Source organism: Doryrhamphus excisus, chromosome 16 (assembly GCF_030265055.1).
Source record: "Doryrhamphus excisus isolate RoL2022-K1 chromosome 16, RoL_Dexc_1.0, whole genome shotgun sequence".
In the NCBI taxonomy this organism is placed as follows: Eukaryota; Metazoa; Chordata; class Actinopteri; order Syngnathiformes; family Syngnathidae; genus Doryrhamphus; species Doryrhamphus excisus.
In genome coordinates, this window is record NC_080481.1 from 18,322,656 (window position 1) to 18,343,898 (window position 21,243).

Genomic DNA, 21,243 nt, shown 5'->3' on the forward strand with positions numbered 1-21,243 from the left:
AAGTCATCAATTAAAATATCTATTGTAAAAATAGATTTACATACATGTATTTGAAATAATATAACATCAATAATAAATTCATATTAAATAAAACTAATATAATGTATACAATGTATATAATGTACATCATTTGGTATACTTTGAGAAATTATGTTAGAAGTGGAAGCACATCATGCCCCCCTTCTAGGAATGGGATGTTCCCACAAGATGCGGCCTGTCGGTATCGTGCCCCCCCCCCCCCCTTCTGGGAATGGGATGTTCCCACAAGATGCGGCCTGCCGGTATTTACAGATGCTTATCCCGGCTAATCTCCAGATTACAGCGTGTCGGGTCCACAGCGGCCGTGGAGGGATTTGTCGCTTCAATCTGGCAACGCTGCCGTTCTCACATCTGGCCCCCGCCCCCCCTCCCCCCCACTCCAGGGTTTAACCTTGTAATCCTGGACTTCATAGAAGTATTCTATTCCAGCTTTCAATGATGAAAATGTTTTTTTCCTATTAGCCTGGAATGAACACATCAGGACATTGTACATGCTGGTGGGTGGGTTGGTGGGGGCGGGTATGGGGGGGGGGGGTCAGTGGGTTAAGACCACTGCTGTGGCAGATGCTGTAAAAAATGTCCCATTAACACAAAGGGGGCACTTGAACAAATCCAGATTACGGGAGCACTTTCCTTTATTAACGCGCGCTGTGCTCTTTGTCAGGCGGGATTAAAAAGGCAGGTAGACACCCCCCCCCCCCCCATACCCCCCCCCCCCCCACCCATTCATCATCATCATCCTCGGATTTAGGACACCTCGCCTCTTGCAGAACAAGGAAGTAGAGCGTGTTTACAAGCGTCGCTGTCAAAAGGCCCCCGGGATGAGCCGGGCGGCCATATGGACCCCCGCCACATCTGGACCCCCGCCACATCTGGACCCCATCTGGACCAACGCTGCACCACAGCGCTTTGACCTTCACGTGGACGCACCGCAACATGTGGGCGGCTTCTGGTGTGCGGTACACTTATGTTACGTCACCGACCCTGGCCACATTAAAGGCCCCTAGACCCCCCCACCCCCACCCCCCCACGACAGCCTAGGTAGCGTCCCTGTGCCCGAGTGCCATCGCCAACTAGCGGCCCGGCATGCACGCTACGCTCCTTCCTGCGGAGACTTTGGTTAGCGCTGCGCATGCTAGCCAGCGCGGCGCACGCTAGCCAGCGCGGCGCCGTACCGCACGGACAAAGACGCCACATATGCTGAAGGATCATCAAGGATCAAGCGTGGTTATCCCGATAGGAAAAAGTCCAAAGCGCTCACCTCCGTAATTGTATCAGCGCATAAGAAGCTTAGCGTAATTACAATATTGTCCCGTCCTCAAACGCCTCGCTCATCAAATTAAAGGCAACTCGTCCGAGCAGATTAAGTCTGCTATATTTAATATTGACTAATCATATTTCATCTGACGGCGTGTTTGCTTTAATACCTGCCGCCATCACGCCCACGACCTCTGACCCAAATCCCAAACACAATGAATGCACCATTTTTACATTTGCGTTCCCTTTTCGTGTGATAACCATCGCTAAAAACTATATCGTAACTAACTTTCATTTCCTGTTCTATGGCTATCGTCACATGTTTGGCATTACTGGCAAAACTAGTCTCGCGAGATCTTCAGACGTTACACCGCGGAAGGAGCAAAGAGTGGGCAAAGTAATATAATAATAATAATAATAGTAATAATTAATAACCTCTTGTCATTTATATTAATTACGATACATTTTAAAGGAAGGTTGGACTTGTTCAAACGAGTGACAATAGTTGAATTAAGACGTATTAATCGCTCAGCTAAGTCATTGTTGATCAACCTCACAAACCGGAAGTAAATGTCAAGGGGGCGTTCAGGGCCCTCTGTCAAAAGTCCGTCCGACACCTTGTTGTTAAAAGTGAAGGGAGGATGCTAGGAGAAGGCAACTAAGGGGTTAAAAACGAGCAGGAGACCGCGCAGCAGCGGCAGTCATCCCGCCTGGGTGGAGTGAAAGGTTTGCCATGAAGAGCCGCTAATTAGCCCGACCAGACGGCCGCCACTCGGGGGGGGGGCTCCAACGTGGAAACATCCGCAAAAAGGCAGAGCCTGAAGTAGCCGCGGGGACGTGATCAAGCTAATCAAGCTAATCGAGCTAACGGCTAACATGAGCGACGTGAGCGAAGAGTCGCTGCTGGATTACTTTTACTCCACGGCGGGCAGCTCCGCCAGAGTCCGAAATGCCGACATCCTCAAGACTTTTAAGCCTTTTATCGGACACAATGACCCCCAGCTGCGTGGTAAGTAACTCGCCAAAAAGTTAGTTAGCCAAAGACGACTACTGCCTCACATTTACCTTTCAATTGTTGTGTTAAACAGCTGGTTTGCATTAAAAATAGCCCCTTCGTCCCCATAGAGGTGCAGTTAGAGTAGAGATGATGTCATTTCCGACCCTGAGCAGGGAACTTGAACCCGCCGTGACGTCATAAGAAGTCATCCCCACGCTTGGCCACATCAATAACATATTCCTTCATAAATGTTATAGTTGGTTAGCTGTTTACAGGAGTGTTTTGGAGTCAGAAAAAGACAATATCAATATAATTAACTAACTATCATTCCCTTCCATCTGTGTAAAGAAGCTACATAATGCTAACATCAATGAATACACTCGCTCATAGCTACGGTGTTACATTAGCCAGAGTTAGCCTGGTGAAGCTACATCATGATAATATTAACTAATAGCACTTCTTAAAAGCTACAACGAAATCTGGACATTAGCTTAAGTTTACCAGTAGAAGTCTTCTAACAGTCTGCTAACAATAAATAACTGTACTTGCTAACAGCTACAATTCAAAGGAACTTTTTGTTACTACATATTGCTAACATTCACTCATGTTAAATCCTGAACGCTACCTTGTTCCAACATAAGCTCAAGTTTGTTTGTCGAAGATTCCCGAAAAAGAAAAACAATTTTGTACTAACATGAATGAATACAACTCACTAAAATCACAACTTTGCTAAAGTTAGCCTGTAGAAGCTACAGTATACCAGTACATGTAGCTAACATCAAGGAAAGACCAGTACATGTAGCTAAGGTCACGGAAAGACCAGTACATGCGGCTAACATCACGGAAAGACCAGTACATACGGCTAACGACCAGTACGTGTAGCTAACATCATGGAAAGACCAGTACGTCACGGAAAGACCAGTACATGTAGCTAACGTCACGGAAAGACCAGTACATGTAGCTAACGTCATGGAAAGACCAAAGACCAGTACATGTAGCTAACGTCATGGAAAGACCAAAGACCAGTACATGAAGCTAACATCACGGAAAGACCAGTACGTCACAGAAAGACCAGTACATGCGGCTAACATCACGGAAAGACCAAAGACCAGTACATGTAGCTAACGTCACGGAAAGACCAAAGACCAGTACATGTAGCTAACGTCATGGAAAGATCAAAGACCAGTACATGTAGCTAACGTCATACGAAAGACCAAAGACCAGTACATGTAGCTAACGTCATGGAAAGACCAAAGACCAGTACATGAAGCTAACATCACGGAAAGACCAGTACGTCATGGAAAGACCAGTACGTCACGGAAAGACCAGTACATGCGGCTAACATCACGGAAAGACCAAAGACCAGTACATGTAGCTAACGTCACGGAAAGACCAAAGACCAGTACATGTAGCTAACGTCACAGAAAGACCAAAGACCAGTACATGTAGCTAACGTCATGGAAAGACCAAAGACCAGTACATGCGGCTAAGGTCATGGAAAGACCAAAGACCAGTACATGTAGCTAATGTCACGGAAAGACCAAAGACCAGTACATGTAGCTAATGTCACGGAAAGACCAAAGACCAGTACATGTAGCTAACGTCACGGAAAGACCAAAGACCAGTACATGTAGCTAATGTCACGGAAAGACCAAAGACCAGTACATGTAGCTAACGTCATACGAAAGACCAAAGACCAGTACTTGTAGCTAACGTCATGGAAAGACCAAAGACCAGTACAAGTAGCTAACGTCATACAAAAGACCAAAGACCAGTACATGTAGCTAACGTCATGGAAAGACCAAAGACCAGTACATGTAGCTGACATCACGGAAAGACCAAAGACCAGTACATGTAGCTGACATCATGGAAAGACCAAAGACCAGTACATGTAGCTGACATCACGGAAAGACCAAAGACCAGTACATGTAGCTAACGTCATACGAAAGACCAAAGACCAGTACTTGTAGCTAACGTCATGGAAAGACCAAAGACCAGTACAAGTAGCTAACGTCATACAAAAGACCAAAGACCAGTACATGTAGCTAACGTCATGGAAAGACCAAAGACCAGTACATGTAGCTGACATCACGGAAAGACCAAAGACCAGTACATGTAGCTAACGTCACGGAAAGACCAAAGACCAGTACATGCGGCGACATGAAAAGAGCTAGCAGCAGTTTGCGGTTCCAAGGTTGTTTGACAATCTGGCAAACATTCCCAGCTGGGCAAACAATCGTCTATCCGGGGTGACCTTGCCGGGCGGCCACATGTGCTCCAGATGTGACGTCAGGGCCATCTGACGATTAGCAAAGCGGCGCTTCTTCCCACGTAGTGAAAGTCTGCGCTAGCATGTGGCGTTGCGCTGGTGCTCATGTTGTCAATGCCATGATAGCCTTTTAATCACAATTAAGTCCACATGCATGAGGGATTATTCAGACCTCTAATGAGAGGACCAGGGGGTGGGGGGGGGGATCAGAAAAGTGGGGCACAAATGCAAGGAGGGGCATGGAATTTTCTCTCGGGTTTGAGCGACCGCTTCCTGTGGCTTTCCTGTTGTTGTGTCTGCCAGTGTCCTCTGCGTCCTCCCCAGGAAGGAAGAGGAAACGGTTGCGATGTCCGCCCACTGAAGATACCACTGAAACATCTGCAGGCTGAAGCCCAGAGCTAAACATTCCAATATGCTAGCATCGTAAAAGACGTGGAGAAAAAGTTATTCCTTGTTGGGGAAGTCTGAGTGTGGTGACAAGTGCACCGTGGCTAACGTGCTAACTTCACTGGTCTGGGGAACCTCACTCCATTAATTGAGTGCATCGTGGCTAACATGCTAACTTCACTGGTTTGGGGAACCTCACTCCATTGATTGAGTGCACCGTGGCTAACATGCTAACTTCACTGGTCTGGGGAACCTCACTCCATTGATTGAGTGCACCGTGGCTAACATGCTAACTTCACTGGTCTGGGGAACCTCACTCCATTCATTGAGTGCACCGTGGCTATCATGCTAACTTCACTGGTCTGGGGAACCTCACTCCATTCATTGAGTGCACCGTGGCTATCATGCTAACTTCACTGGTCTGGGGAACCTCACTCCATTCATTGAGTGCACCGTGGCTATCATGCTAACTTCACTGGTCTGGGGAACCTCACTCCATTGATTGAGTGCACCGTGGCTAACGTGCTAACTTCACTGGTCTGGGGAACCTCACTCCATTCATTGAGTGCACCGTGGCTAACATGCAAACTTCACTGGTCTGGGGAACCTCACTCCATTCATTGAGTGCAGCGTGGCTAACATGCTAACTTCACTGGTCTGGGGAACCTCACTCCATTGATTGAGTGCACCGTGGCTAACATGCAAACTTCACTGGTCTGGGGAACCTCACTCCATTCATTGAGTGCAGCGTGGCTAACATGCTAACTTCACTGGTCTGGGGAACCTCACTCCATTGATTGAGTGCACCGTGGCTAACATGCTAACTTCACTGGTCTGGGGAACCTCACTCCATTGATTGAGTGCAGCGTGGCAGGCAGGCTGCCTCAAATGGATTCAGTGCTACCCGATGGCCGCCACTCATAAACACATTATAACGGGCCACTGGTGTATTGTGTAGTATGGCGTTGCTAACTTGCTAATGCTAAATGTTGGTGAAGATGCTAACTAGTCGGGCCTGAAGTGCTGTCATTGGACCCTCCGCTGTCTGCTTTTTCATGGCGAATGTTGGACATTTCTCACTTTTTGCCTTTCTCTTTCTTCCACTTTCTTTCTCTTTCTTATCACCGCTGGGTTATTCTGGAACAGAACTTATATCACCGCTGGGTTATTCTGGAATAGTACTTATGTGGTCCTGTGGGTTGTAGGCTGTACTATATATACATGACAAATGGACTTTCTTCTTCTCCTGCAGCAAAATACAGAGAAGAATTCAAGCTCATCATTGACCGCATTGCTGTTGTCAAGTCGGAAAATGTGAGTATAATCCATCCATTTAATTTATTATTATTTATAATGATGTCATAATATATCATTTATATATTTACTTTATTTTTGGTCATTTTCTATGTATTTGTTTTGCATTTTCTCTTCCTCTCTATATATTTTTTCTTCCTCTCTCTATATATTATATTACAGAGAGAGAGAGAGAGAGAGAGGAAGAGAAAATGCAAAAAAAATACATAGAAAATGACCAAAAATAAATTAAAATATATAAAAAAATTTTGATAAATAATATATTATTACATCATATATATATATATATATATATATATATATATATATATATATATATATATATATATATATATATATATATATATATATTAGAGAGAGAGAGAGGAAGAGAAAATGCAAAAACAATACATAGAAAATGACCAAAAATAACATGAACAGAAAAGGTGTCCAGTGTTTATGTAACATAAACACTTTTTTCATTTATAAGTCGCTCTGGAGTATAAGTCGCAGGAACCGCCAACCTATGAAAAAAAGTGTGAATTATAGTCCAGAAAATACATATATTTATATATTTGTGGATGTGGATTTTTTTGGAACATCTGATTTTGTTTAATTACTCATAAAAAGTAATTTTCTTATGATGACATTAATGTCATTGAATAGATAATAAAATGTGATAGTGCAGAAGATTCATTTCAAATAAATGGCCATTAAATAAAATACATCTGTTATATATTTTTGTTATAGAAATGTAATAAAATAATTAGGTCACGACATTGGTGACAAACTTTTATGTTACAAATGTTGATTATTTCATATCTGTATCATTTTACTTATCATATTTCTATTTTTAAATGATATGATGTGTGTTTGTGAGTGTCAGCTGACCTGGTCATCGCTCCAACATGTCTGCCGCAGGGTGAGAAGTACCTTTTCCTCAAGAAGAAGTACAGGCAGCTGCTGCAAGCGCGGGACAACCAGGACAAACTTCCCAGGCAGGACGAGGACGAGCGGAGATGTCCCGGTCCTGGCAGTGCGCCGGCGACCGAGCAGCCTCGCCGGCGTCAGGACGAGTTAATGGCGCACAATGAGCCAGACGGCGCTGAAGAGGTGAAGTCAAAAACATTTTATTCTGGTAAAAAACTTCTAAAGCCACGCCGGGGCCACCTTTGACAGCCCCGGGAGCCCTGTGGTCTGGCTCAAATACAGTACGCATTTGAACTTTGACCCCACTTGGGACTTTCAAAACTAGCATGTCACATTTATCTGCTGGAGGTAACTCATGTGTTCTTGGACGGTGATGTTCTCCATTAGGACATGCATGCAGTTCCCCCTCAAGCCACCAGATGTCGCCAAATTAATTAGCTTTGCTTTCTGGAGCCAGCAGAAGCTAGAGGTGACCGGTGGGTGTTAAAAGGGGTGTCGGGGTGGAAGGGGGGGGGGTGTTGCAGGATCTGCATTTAAATGAAAGCCCCTGTTATGATGCTAAGCAGCAACATGTTGGACCTCATTAGAAAGATAATCATCATTTGTGGCCGTCAAAGAGACGGGTCACAGTGAAGATACTGTATTTGTGTGTGATCACCATTATGTATTATATTGTATTATATTATATTTCAACAGGAGAACGTAGGCGATGCAATCTAGTATGTTTCCGTGCTAAAGCCGACGCCGACTCGCACGTTTTGCAAGGTGCAGAACTTCCATCAGTGCACCAGGAAGTCCCACACACGGCAGACATGCTAGTGGATACGTCCTAATATCGTAATGTATTCTACGTAGGTCTCCTTTGATTGGCACCTTTACACTTTCCTCAATGTTCCCCTGAGCCCATGTGGTTTTGGACCAGTTGTTAATTGGATTGTTTTCTGTTACCCCTCACCTCCGTCTGACACCCCGTAGTGGCGTGACATGTGACATCCTCAAGGCAGCACACGTGTGTGTGTGTGTGTGTGTGTGTTTGCGGTATGCTGATTGTGTCACACTTTTAGTCATCTTTGACATTTGTGTAACTTTCAGTGGGAGTCGGAGCAGGACGACGATTCGACAGGAAGTATGGGCTCGGCTGCAGTCGCCGTAAGTAGCTTCGTTGCATTTTTACACCATTTACTGCATCGTGTACTTCACTTCTAATGTACCATTTTTATAGCATTGGTTAATGTATCATATTGACATCACATTTAATCTAACATATTGACATCATATTTGATGGCACGGTAATTTATTACATGTACCTCTAATGTACCATATTGACATAAAATTTGATTAAGCAGGAATGTATTGCATTTCCTATACCTCTAATGTACCATATTGATATCATATTTGATTGAGTTGTAATGTATTACATGTACTATACCTCTAATGTACCACCATATTGATATCATATTTGATTAAGCAGTAATGTATGACATGTACTATACCTCTAATGTACCATATTGATATCATATTTGATTGAGTTGTAATGCGTTACATGTACTATACCTCTAATGTACCATATTGATATCATATTTGATTGAGTTGTAACGTATTACATGTACTATACCTCTAATGTACCATATTGACATAAAATTTGATTAAGCAGTAATGCATTACATGTACTATACCTCTAATGTACCATATTGATATCATATTTGATTGAGCAGTAATGTATTACATATACCTCTAATGTACCATATTGACATAATATTTGATTAAGCAGTAATGCATTACATGTACTATACCTCTAATGTACCATATTGACATAATATTTGATTAAGCAGTAATGTATTACATGTACTATACCTCTAATGTACCATATTGACATAATATTTGATTAAGCAGTAATGTATTACATGTACTATACCTCTAATGTACCACCATATTGATATCATATTTGATTAAGCAGTAATGTATTACATGTACTATACCTCTAATGTACCATATTGACATAAAATTTGATTAAGCAGTAATGTATTACATTTCCTATACCTCTAATGTACCATATTGATATCATATTTGATTGAGTTGTAATGTATTACATGTAAAATACCTCTAATATACCACCATATTGATATCATATTTGATTAAGTAGTAATGTATTACATGTCCTATACCTCTAATGTACCATATTGATATCATATTTGATTGAGCAGTAATGTATTACATGTACTATACCTCTAATGTACCATATTGACATAATATTTGATTAAGCAGTAATGTATTACATTTCCTATACCTCTAATGTACCATATTGATATCATATTTGATTAAGCAGTAATGTATTACATGTACTATACCTCTAATGTACCATATTGACATAATATTTGATTAAGCAGTAATGTATTACATGTACTATACCTCTAATGTACCACCATATTGATATCATATTTGATTAAGCAGTAATGTATTACATGTACTATACCTCTAATGTACCATATTGACATAAAATTTGATTAAGCAGTAATGTATTACATTTCCTATACCTCTAATGTACCATATTGATATCATATTTGATTGAGTTGTAATGTATTACATGTAAAATACCTCTAATATACCACCATATTGATATCATATTTGATTAAGTAGTAATGTATTACATGTCCTATACCTCTAATGTACCATATTGATATCATATTTGATTGAGCAGTAATGTATTACATGTACTATACCTCTAATGTACCATATTGACATAATATTTGATTAAGCAGTAATGTATTACATGTACTATACCTCTAATGTACCATATTGATATCATATTTGATTAAGCAGTAATGTATTACATGTACTATACCTCTAATGTACCATATTGACATAATATTTGATTAAGCAGTAATGTATTACATGTACTATACCTCTAATGTACCATATTGATATCATATTTGATTAAGCAGTAATGTATTACATGTACTATACCTCTAATGTACCATAATAACATAATTTAGCGTTTATGTACCGTCTTGAGGACATACAGTATTTAATGGTACATGTATCATGTTGTTGTTGTTGTTGTTCCAGCTAGCTTAGCGCCGTTGTTGTCAGTCAATATTAAGCCCCGCCCTCTTCCTGTACCAGTTGGACCCCATAGAAAAGGAGTGGATCTACTTTGCGGCCGGCGCTCGAGTCCCTGACCTGTGTCAGCTGCTCCGTCAGGACCCCTCGCTGGCCAACAAGAAGGTAGCACGCTACGTTTCCGCGGGGGAAAGTAGCAAAGCAAAGCACGTTGCTAGCAGAGGTAGCTAGCAGGTGTGTGTTAGCGTAGTTGGCTACTTCACAGCAGCTGAGCCCCATTGTTCCCTGATCAAAGCCGGTTAGCTTAGGGGGTCCTTTAGGGGTCCTCTCCAGGTCCTCAACGGTGAAGGCTGGGTAGCTTCTTAGCGGGTAAATAGCACTCAGTCGGTTAGCCTCGTAGTAGTCTTGTAGTCACAACAGTGTCAAACTTTTGGAGCAGATTCTGCAGTTATTTAGCGTTAGCTCGGTGGCATTTTCAAAGATCTGCTTTGCTTCTCGGGGGTCCGATTTGGCAGATAATCCCTTATTAGTTCCACTTTAGGGTAATCTGCCGTGATTATGCATCATCAGGGGCGGCTCATTGGTGTCATTTTGCTCACAAGCTAGTCGTAGAAAGCTAGTTATGCTAGGATTAGTGGGGTGTCACATGACCAAAAGTACAATTATAAACATATTGAAACATATTGCATATTTGGACTCATTTACCTGGCATTGCTCCTCACAAGGCTGCAGTCTTCTGTGTGTATGCTGGTGACCCCGCCTTCACCCACCGAGACAGACTATGACTGACAAAAGGGCTCACTCCGTTCATGCTGTTGTTCTATCGCCTGTCTGGAGGCGGGAACGAGCGATACGTAGATCCAGTTGACTTGCAGTTATTGTGTGATGGAGGAATGAATGATGATTCTTTCTGAACCAGAAACCCTGTCACGTATAATGTAGCCAGGTCTTGGGACATCCCTACTGGTTCACGAGGTCTTGGGACATCCCTACTGGTTCATGAGGTCTTGGGACATCCCTACTGGTTCATGTTGTCTGCACACGTTCTGACTCTTCTCTGTTTTGTGTCTTGTTTTCATGTCCGAACCAGGACTTCACATCGGTAAGTATCAGATCCACCTCCTCTTGTCTTGGGTCTTTGTGATGGAAAACACCCCCCCCCCCCCTTGAAAGATGAAAGATGAGGGTCTTGAGTAGGTTCCATGTTTATATCACCATAGAACACAGTATAAAATGGCCGCCACTGAAGGGGCTGAATTTTGAAGAAGGGCTAGGATTGAATGAGTTAATCACAGTTAATTACAATTGGCAACTATGATTGAAATATGGCCGTTGTCCTGTAGTTTATTTACAGAAAGATGAAAGATAAATGACAGGATGTAGTTATAGTTATCCCTTGCCAAATTGCGCTCCAACCTTCACTCCCTCACTCTAATTAAAAATTAATTAGTGGTTGACTTTGTGCTATTATTAGTCAAAATATGTACATGCCCTCACACTGCATGGAGTCAGCCAACATGTCTCCTCCCATTACGTGTGGAAGTGGTAAGTTTTTGGCTTCTAACGTCGTCCTTCCCTCCACATGTTTGAAACGCCTTCTTTAGTTTTGAATAAACACATTGGAGGCTAACTGGCTAGCTTGGTAGCATGCTATGTTTAAAGGAAAATGTTAGTTTTTTTATTGTTATTATTATGCACAATCCTTATGTGAGACATGAACACACAGCTTTCTCTTTTTTTGTGTGTTCTAGAGATGTAAAAAGAGGCCGGTAACGGGACCCACCTATTCCTCCTAGATACCCTAGATAGCCCGCTATTAAAGAGGACCCGTTCTGGTCCATTTCCGGCCCTCTGTATTGAGTTCTTGGGTCCTAAAGATGGTGACCAAAACACGATAACCCGCAATGAAAGCTTTCCAAAACACGACAGTTTTAATTTATTCCATCCAGCTTGTACCGGGGATGCCCTTATGAGGCTCACTGTGATGTCACAGCGAGCCAATGTTGGAAAAAAAGCTCTCTGAAAGCGAGCGTTCCCAGCCTTCCCAAACGTCTGGCATGGTTTAACACCTGAATCCAACATTCTGGAAAAGGCATCACGGGTCCCCTTTAGTACGCCCCCAAAACCCTGACAACAAGGTTGTAGTAGCAGCAACATTCATGCTAACGTGTAATATTTACAGTAATCTTACAGTAATTTTAAGCATTAATGGAACTCAATGTATTCAATATGTCGGATGATTTATTGTTGTTTTTGTCTCTCTTGGTCTCATGTCTTCCCCGGCCGCCCATCTTCATCTTCATCAGGGGGTAAGTGCCCATTTTCTAATAACTCAGCAGTCACAAATATTTACTCAAGTTCTTGTCGTGTGTATCCTTTCATGTGTGGGTGTTTTGGGCGTCCGTGATACTTGCCCGCCCTCGGCGTCGGCGGCGCGCTTGTGTACCTTTCACCAGCTCATTCCGAGATTTCCTTCTCAGGAATTCCGAGAAGGCGGTGTTAAAACATCCAGATCATGCATTTCAAAGGTCCACTATCAAAAGGATTATGGAAGATAGCTTTTTAGCTCCTGACCACCCCCCCACGCCCCCCCCCCTCTCTCTGACAACCCAAATCCTTTTATTTGTTCCCTCCACTCCGTGCGCTTAAAAGATTTGAGCTGATGTTTGTTGTCCCTCCCCAGCGTCACGGTTCTCACACGGCCCCAGCAGACCACCTTCTAAGGCCCGCCGTCCCCACCCGGACAAGATAGCGCGCCCTCCATTGAAGTGCACGGAGATGAGAGTGGAGTAGGGAGTGGGGGGGGGTCAGGGATTAAGGAGAGTCTTAATTCCCCACAAAGACTTCACCTACTTAAAGATAATCTGAAAGTAATAGAGCAGGCTGGGATTAATTGGACAACAATGGCGCTTGTGTCCCGGGGAGGGGGCTAAGTCCCCTTTGGGCCGCTTTGATGTTCCCTTTTAGCTTCCCCGTTGCTTGGAGGAAGATGCTCGCAGAGGTCACATGACTCCTGAGAGCCGCATCGCACCCAGGGTTCGGGTCGGGTTTTTTTTCCGAAATTTGACCAAAACTGAAGAAAGGATTTCTGGTTTTCTGTGGTTTTATTCAGCCTTGCAGGGGGGGCTCATGTCATGTGTTTGTGTCTCTTCTCTCCTCATGACGGACGCCTCCCGACCCCCTCTGGGACCTGGTCTTCCTCCCCGGGGCTAACAGTTTGTAAGTACATCATCTGCCCATCACTCCTCTTCCTTGGGACCGGGGTGGGAGGGTGTTGGTCCAGAGTCCCAAGAGCCATCCCTCAAGCGCTGAAACAGGCGGGGGGTCAGGAACAGAAAACGAGGGACGCAGGAAGGGGAGACGCCGCATCCTGTTCCTGCTCGTCCGTCACTCTGCCCCAGTAGGAGACCCCAGTAGGAGACCCCGATACGAGCGGCGCTTTGGCCAATCTGTCTCGTCTGGTGACAGCGGGCACACAATGGAGACGCTAAATCCAGACCACATCTACCGCCATCTGTCTCCTGCACGCCACCGGCCTCACGCTCGCCTGGGGGAGCAGGCCTCGCCCGGCCAAGGCCAAACTCGTGAAGAACTGCACTCTCACAGCAAAGATGCAGTAGACGGCCACAAAGAGACCGAAATTGAAGTCACCAGACATTAAATCCACATCAGGGCTGTCCAAGCTGTGGCGCGTTCTAAAAACACAACGGCAAAAATGTTTGGAAAATTAGGTTATAAGTTAAGTTATAGTAAATAAGTAAGTAGTATAGTAAGTATGGGAATAAAGTCATAATGCCAAAATAAAATATACAAAGATGAAAGATGAAAAAAAAATTATTTGAAGGAGGAAACATTTTTTTCAATTTTCTGAGAATAAATTCCTAGTAGGAGGGAAAATAATGTTTTAGTAGCATGAAATTGAAATATTCAAGTAAAACAAATCCATAATTATTCTAAAATTAGGTTGGGGGGAAGGTTATAATAAAGTTATAGTAAAAAAATAAAATAAAGTTATACTAAGTTATAGTAAGTAAGTACATGAATTAAGTCATAATTCCAAAATAAAATATATAAAGATGAAGAAAATTAAAAAAAATATTCAAGTGAAACAAATCCATAATTATTCTAAAATTATTTTTTTTGGGGGGGGGGGTTATAATAAATTCACTAAGTTATAGTAAGTAAGTACGGGAATTAAGTCATAATTCCAAAATAAAATATACAAAGATGATGAAAATAAAAAAACAGCCAAAACAAAGTTGTTATTTTTGGAAACTTTTATGAGAATAAAGTCAAAGTTTTGTAAATAAATAAAAAAAAATATTCGAAGGAGGAAAACATTTTTCAATTTTTTGAGAATAATTTCCTAGTAGGAGGGAAAATAATGTTTTAATAGCATGAAATTGAAATATTCAAGTAAAACAAATCCATAATTATTCTGAAATTAGGTTGGAGGGGTTATAATAAATACACAAAGTTATAGTAAGTAAGTACGGGAATGAAGTCATAATTCCAAAATAAAATATACAAAGATGAAGAAGAAAATTAAAAAACAGCCAAAACAAAGTTGTTATTTTTGGAAACTTTTATGAGAATGAAGTCAAAGTTTTGTAAATAAATAAAAAAAAATATTCGAAGGAGGAAAACATTTTTCAATTTTCTGAGAATTCCTAGTAGGAGGGAAAATAATGTTTTAATAGCATGAAATTGAAATATTCAACTAAAAAAAATCCATAATTATTCTAAAATTAGGTTGGGGGGGTTATAATAAATACACTAAGTTATAGTAAGTAAGTACAGGAATGAAGTCATAATTCCAAAATAAAATATACAAAGATGAAGAAAATTAAAAAACAGCAAAAACAAAGTTGTTATTTTTGGAAACTTTTATGAGAATAAAGTCAAAGTTTTGTAAATAACTAAAAAAAATTATTTGAAGGAGGAAAAAATGTTTCAATTTTCTGAGAATAAATTCCTAGTAGGAGGGAAAATCATGTTTTAATAGAATGAAATTGAAATATTCAAGTAAAAAATTATTCAAAAATTAGGTTGGGGGGTTATAATAAATACACAGTAAGTACGAGAATAAAGTCACAATGCCAAAATAAAATATAAAAGATGAAGAAGAAAATTTAAAAAACAGCAAAAACAAAGTTGTTATTTTTGGAAAAGTAAGTTGTAGAAAAAGTTATGAGAATAAAGTCAAAGTATTGTCAGTAAATAAATTAAAATGTTTCAATATTCTGAGAATAAATTTCTAGTAGGAGGGAAAATAATGTTTTAGTCGCATGAAGTTGAAATATTCAGGTAAAAAAAATCCATAATTATTCAAAATTTATGTTGGGTAAGAAGTTGTATTATGGGAGTAAAGTCATCATTAGGAGAGGAAAACACGCACACACAATCCTAAGCAATCCACAAGCATGCAGGGAATTGAATGGCGATCCGCTGGAGTTCTTCCCATCCCAGCTTATTTACACGTCCAGGAGCTCCTGTTTGATTTTCCGCATGAAGCGTCCGATTCCCTCAGCACAGTGGTTATGTGGGCAACACCTGTTGATGGTCGGTAATTATGGCCCTTAAAGGGGATGGAAAAACGGGAGATCACAGGCCGGCAGGTGGATGAGTGTTTTCTTTCCCGGCCTGCAACACGCTCACATGGCATGCCAACGCCAGAGTGCAGCTTTTAAAAATGACTTCTCTTTTTTTTTTTTTAAATGAGTCGTTACGGCACGTTGACGTGCGCTGACAGTCCTGTCTGGGTGGGGCGCCCCCTCTGAGGGTCACACTAACATCATCAATCTTCTCCATGGTGACAGGTGGCCAGGCCAACCCCAACCCCCCCCCCCCCCCCCCCCCCTACGGTGCGCTCAGCGCCGTGTTATTTTCTAATTAGGCAGGAAGGCAGGAAGCCATGCCTCCTTGCGGCCTCACCTCTCTTGGACTGCAGCTGGCTGAGCTGTCGGCCCGATGCTGCGACTCGTAATGCCGTCGCTGATGGTCCCGTGTTTGTGTTTGCCCGAGGTATCATGTGAAATAGTCTGTTCCAGGGTCAATATGCGGCCATGATAAAAGCGGTGTTGGTTTAGCTGTAAAAAAGGCTGTTCCCTGTCCAAAGTGACGGTAAAATGAAGAATTGATTGATTGATCCAACGCTAAGAAGAACATGGCGGCCTCGCTGGGGTGCAACGTGCTAGCCGGTAGCCCGCCATTGACCGAGGGGAAATCAATGCATCAGCACGCCGTGTCATAATTCACCACTAATGAAGTGCAATGTCCGCCACAGACCGCGCTGCACTGGGCCGCCAAACACGGCAACGAGGACATGGCCGCTCTGGTCGCCAACGCCGGCGCCGACGTCAACACCAAATCGGTGAGTTTCCGGCTAGCTTTTCATATTTGGCCAAATATGCTTTGATGGTTCATCCTCAGAATATGAACATACTAAATATTAAATACTAAAAAGGTGTCAAATGGAAACCAAAACAAGTTTTATAAAGTAAAAGTTTTGGAAAATTGGTTTTGTAAAAAAATAAAAAGTTATGAATAAATTCTAATGGTGGGAATAAAGCCATAATTAAGAGACGAAGGACTGAAGTAAAAATGGAACATCAACACATAAAAACAAAAGGTATTTTATTTAGAAAGACGTCACAATTTCAGTGGAATAATATCATAATCAATAATGTCAAATCATTTTTAATAATCATTTTGCTAACTAAAATTGAAATACCAAAGAATAAAGACATGCATACCATGAAAATAAAAACAATGAACACGATTGTAATATTTGGGAAATGAGCTTGTGTAAAAAAAAAAAAAAAATTAATAATTAGAGATGATTAATCATTAAAGCTCAATTAGTTGGAAATAAATAAAACATTTTAGAAGAAGTCAAGAGTTTTATAGAAAAAAAATATTGTAACTAGGAAAAAAGTCTGTTTTCCTCAAATAAGCTAGTAGGGAATTTTATCATTTTATCATTTTAGTATCTTGGAGTTGAAATATTGAGGCAAAATATGATGGCTTTTTGAAAAGTCATAATATTATTAGAAACAAACACAAAGTTAGCATTTTTGGAAATTTAAGTTGGAAAGAAGAGTTGAAAATGTACAAAGTTTATTAAAAAAAAAGGAAAAATTTAGAAAAAAACCCTAAAATATGAAAGATGAAAGCTATAATAATCACATGGTTCATGTGATATCGATTAGTATTGCTAATTCCTTCATCGATTTATTTTATTTGTATTAAGTCACAGAAAAAACAAGCTCCAATGTTGGTCAGCACAGTTTTCCCCACAGCACGGTGGTCTTTGAACGCACCACAGTTACGTACCAGGAGACGAGCCATAGGTTTTCCCGACGCTGCGCGGTGGTCATGTGGCCTAGGAAGTCAAACTGAGATCAGGGTCTTGTGTGTGTGTCTTGCAGCACGTGAGTATCCCGGCAGGAAGAGGCGGGTGCGTGGGCTTACAAACAAGACGGCGTCTCCGTGACGTCGGGCTCCTCGGCTCCTTAGCGAAGATCCAGCTGTGCAAACGCGGGAGCACGAGGCTAATAAATCATCACATCATGTCACGTTAATTGTCTCCTAAACAGTGCGTCCTATGTCCCAGCATGCACCGCTGCAATTTAGTGTGATGACCAGCCAATTATGTTTTTAGCCGTATTTGCTGTTTCCACCAGCCTTTCTAATTTCTATTTTCTTTCCTCGCCGCTTGCCCCGGCTGGGGGGCCGGGGGCCTGGGAAACTCCAGGGGGTAGGTACTCTGACACGCTCCCCGCCCCCTCACCCCGCCCCTCTTGACCTTTTGCGACCGTGCCTGTTCCTCATACGCGTGCTGTTGTTGCAGGGTTACACGCCTTTGCACATCGCCGCGCTGCACGGACATTGCAACATCCTGCACCTGCTCGTGGGGACTTACGGTAAAAACACTTTATTACTCCATGTCACTATATATCACTCCAGGTCACTCCATGTCACTATATATCACTCCATGTCACTATATGTCACTTCATGTCACTTCATGTCACTCCATGTCACTCCATGTCACTCCATGTCACTCCATGTCACTCCATGTCACTCCATGTCAATCCATGTCAATCCATGTCAATCCATGTCACTCCATGTCACTCCATGTCACTCCATGTCACTCCATGTCAATCCATGTCACTCCATGTCACTCCATGTCACTCCATGTCACTTCACATTGCTCCATTCCATATCACTCCATATCACTCCATATCACTCCATGTCACCCCATATCACTGATATCACTCAATGTCACTCCATATCACTCCATGTCACTCCATATCACTCCATGTCACCCCATATCACTGATATCACTCAATGTCACTCCATATCACTCCATGTCACCCCATATCACTGATATCACTCCATGTTACCCCATATCACTAAATGTCACTCCATATCACTCCATGTCACCCCATATCACTCATATCACTCCACATCACTCCATGTCATTCCATATCACTCCATATCACTCATATCACTCACATCACTCAATGTCACTCCATATCACTCAATGTCACCCCATATCACTCATATCACTCAATGTCACTCCATGTCAATCCATATCACTACATGTCACCCCATATCACTCCATGTTACCCCATAGCACTCCATGTCACCCCATATCACTCCATGTCACCCCATATCACTCCATGTTACCCCATAGCACTCCATGTCACCCCTTATCACTCCATGTCACCCCATAGCACTCCATGTCACCCCATATCACTCCATGTCACCCCATAGCACTCCATGTCACCCCATAGCACTCCATGTTACCCCATAGCACTCCATGTTACCCCATAGCACTCCATGTTACCCCATAGCACTCCATGTCACCCCATAGCACTCCATGTCACCCCATAGCACTCCATGTCACCCCATAGCACTCCATGTCACCCCATATCACTCCATGTCACCCCATAGCACTCCATGTTACCCCATAGCACTCCATGTTACCCCATAGCACTCCATGTCACCCCATATCACTCCATGTTACCCCATAGCACTCCATGTCACCCCATAGCACTCCATATCACTCAATGTCACTCCATATCACTCAATGTCACTCCATATCATTCCATGTCAATCCATATCACTCCATTCCATATCACTCCATGGCACTCCATATCACTCCATATCACTCCATGTCACTCCATGTCACCCCATATCACTCCATGTTACCCGATAGCCCTCCATATCACTCCATGTCACTCCATATCACTCCATATGACTCCAAAAGTATGCTGTGTGCTCACGTAGTTGCCTAAATGAATCATTGGCTGAACGAAGGCAAGTAGCATTCCAAGGCATTCAGAAGATGCATTCAAAGACGTTGCGATGCTACAGTAGTATTCCATGTAGTATTCTACACCGGTCGCTAGGTGTCTGTAATGTAATGTAGCTGTAATTTGGGGTATTTTCTATTATGTTGGTAATCACAGTGTAATGTGACTATAGGGCTGTTATTCCATGTCTAGAGGTCTCTAATCATGTTAAAAAGTATTTAGAAGGTAGTAAACAGGTTGTCTATGCCATCGCTATGGAAATACTCCATCTGTACTGTAAATAAGGAATCCACCATCACGGTCAGGTCTGGGAATAATTAACCGCCGTAAACGAGGGACGGTCATCAGGTTTGGGTGGCGGTCTAAAGGACGAGGGCGCCTTAGGGTGGCTGGGAGGACCCAGGATGGGATCCATCCATCCATCCTTTCTTTTAGAATAACAGCTGGAGAATGGCGGGTGGCATCCTCACCCATCCACGTCTATCATTGTACATCAAGATCTTTCATCCACATTTTTCCGAATAAGGCGATAACTCATCCCGCTTTTCTCCTGTCAGGTGCCAAAGAGAACCTCAGGGACTACAGCGGCCATCTTGCCTTGCATTACCTCAAGCCCAAAGAAGCCGAGTGTCCGGAGGAGGACTGCGAGCTGCGTGAGTAGTAACGGTGCCACGCCAGCGGGTACCAGCCGCTTACGTCCCGTCTTCCCACAGCGGCCGACTTCCAGGTGTCCCAGGCCAGGGAGCGCAACAGGAACAGGAAGCTGGCTTCACTCTTCCAATCCAAGAAGAAGTGGGGCTCTGCCGAGGAGCTGGCGCCCATCGAGGAGGAGAGGGCGGCGCCCCATCAGCTCGCCCTCCCCGCCTTCAGACCCAGGAAGTTCTCTCGCTGAGGGGCGGCGCGAACTGCTGGAGCTGCACGCTCACGCTGGCTTTTCCGGTTTGGCCGCTGGTCGCTTCCGTACGTACGTATTATCATCACGTCGCCATCGCAGTATTTACGCCGGGGCCAAAAACTACTCAAGTAGCTTTTGAGGACCACAGGACCACCTAAGAGACCCCAAATGCTTGATTACTGTCGTTTGAATAACCGCACATTCTGGCGGAATCTCCCGCTGCTTCCTGGCGCCGGGAATGACGTTGTATCCGACGTCTTGTGTTTATACGTGCATCCCAAAGATGGCTACCATGCATGTTTTCTCCTGTGACGTTCCACCATGCTGGAGGCCTTAAAGTACTCATTTCATCAGCGTTCCACGTTGCTGCTATTCACGGTCCAGACGCAGGTTCTTACCGCATGGTTCGTTTAGCTAATGTTGCATTAATTAGGTGCCTTAATTAAGTCCAGCGCTTCAAATGCTTAACGTGGCCTCGCCTATGCCGGATTGCACCGTTAGGTCAGCCTGTGCCCTTCCGTCGTTTGGGCATTGGGCTACAATGTTAGCGTGCTATTAAACTCTTTGGTATTGAACTCACCTTCCAGTGTCTTTAGCCTCACTCAGCGTTCCTGCAACGATGCCAAAACCATCCCAATTATCGTCGCTTCTAAATCGATATCTATATTTCATACAAAGAACACAAGATAAACGACATAAAAGAGCATATTTTATTGAAATAACGTGTAAAAACGGAGTAAATACAAGGAAAGAAGTCCTGTAGCGTTCACTGTGGGAACGGAACTGGGGGGGCACC

The 21,243-nt window shown here is 42.9% G+C and overlaps 1 protein-coding gene across 3 annotated transcripts; it reads left to right on the forward strand.

Annotated features, from left to right (window-relative positions):
- The first annotated feature begins 1,839 nt into the window (after positions 1–1,839).
- Positions 1,840–21,026, forward strand: LOC131104589 (acyl-CoA-binding domain-containing protein 6). 3 transcript variants are annotated; one of them, XM_058051914.1, is made up of 11 exons: positions 1,863–2,305; positions 6,202–6,263; positions 7,164–7,355; positions 8,265–8,321; positions 10,296–10,397; positions 11,323–11,334; positions 13,449–13,451; positions 16,519–16,605; positions 18,085–18,157; positions 20,110–20,205; positions 20,266–21,026. In XM_058051914.1, the coding sequence occupies exons 1-11, from the start codon at positions 2,173–2,175 to the stop codon at positions 20,442–20,444; spliced, it is 996 nt and encodes a 331-aa protein (XP_057907897.1). In that variant the 5' UTR covers positions 1,863–2,172; the 3' UTR covers positions 20,445–21,026. The 3 variants fall into 3 exon arrangements, 1 of the variants encoding a protein (XP_057907897.1); XR_009119803.1 differs by lacking the exons at positions 20,110–20,205; positions 20,266–21,026 and adding an exon at positions 17,663–17,991 and having other exon boundaries at positions 1,840–2,305; positions 12,539–13,451; XR_009119802.1 differs by lacking the exons at positions 20,110–20,205; positions 20,266–21,026 and adding an exon at positions 17,663–17,991 and having other exon boundaries at positions 1,840–2,305; positions 12,539–16,605.
- The last annotated feature ends 217 nt before the right edge of the window (positions 21,027–21,243 follow it).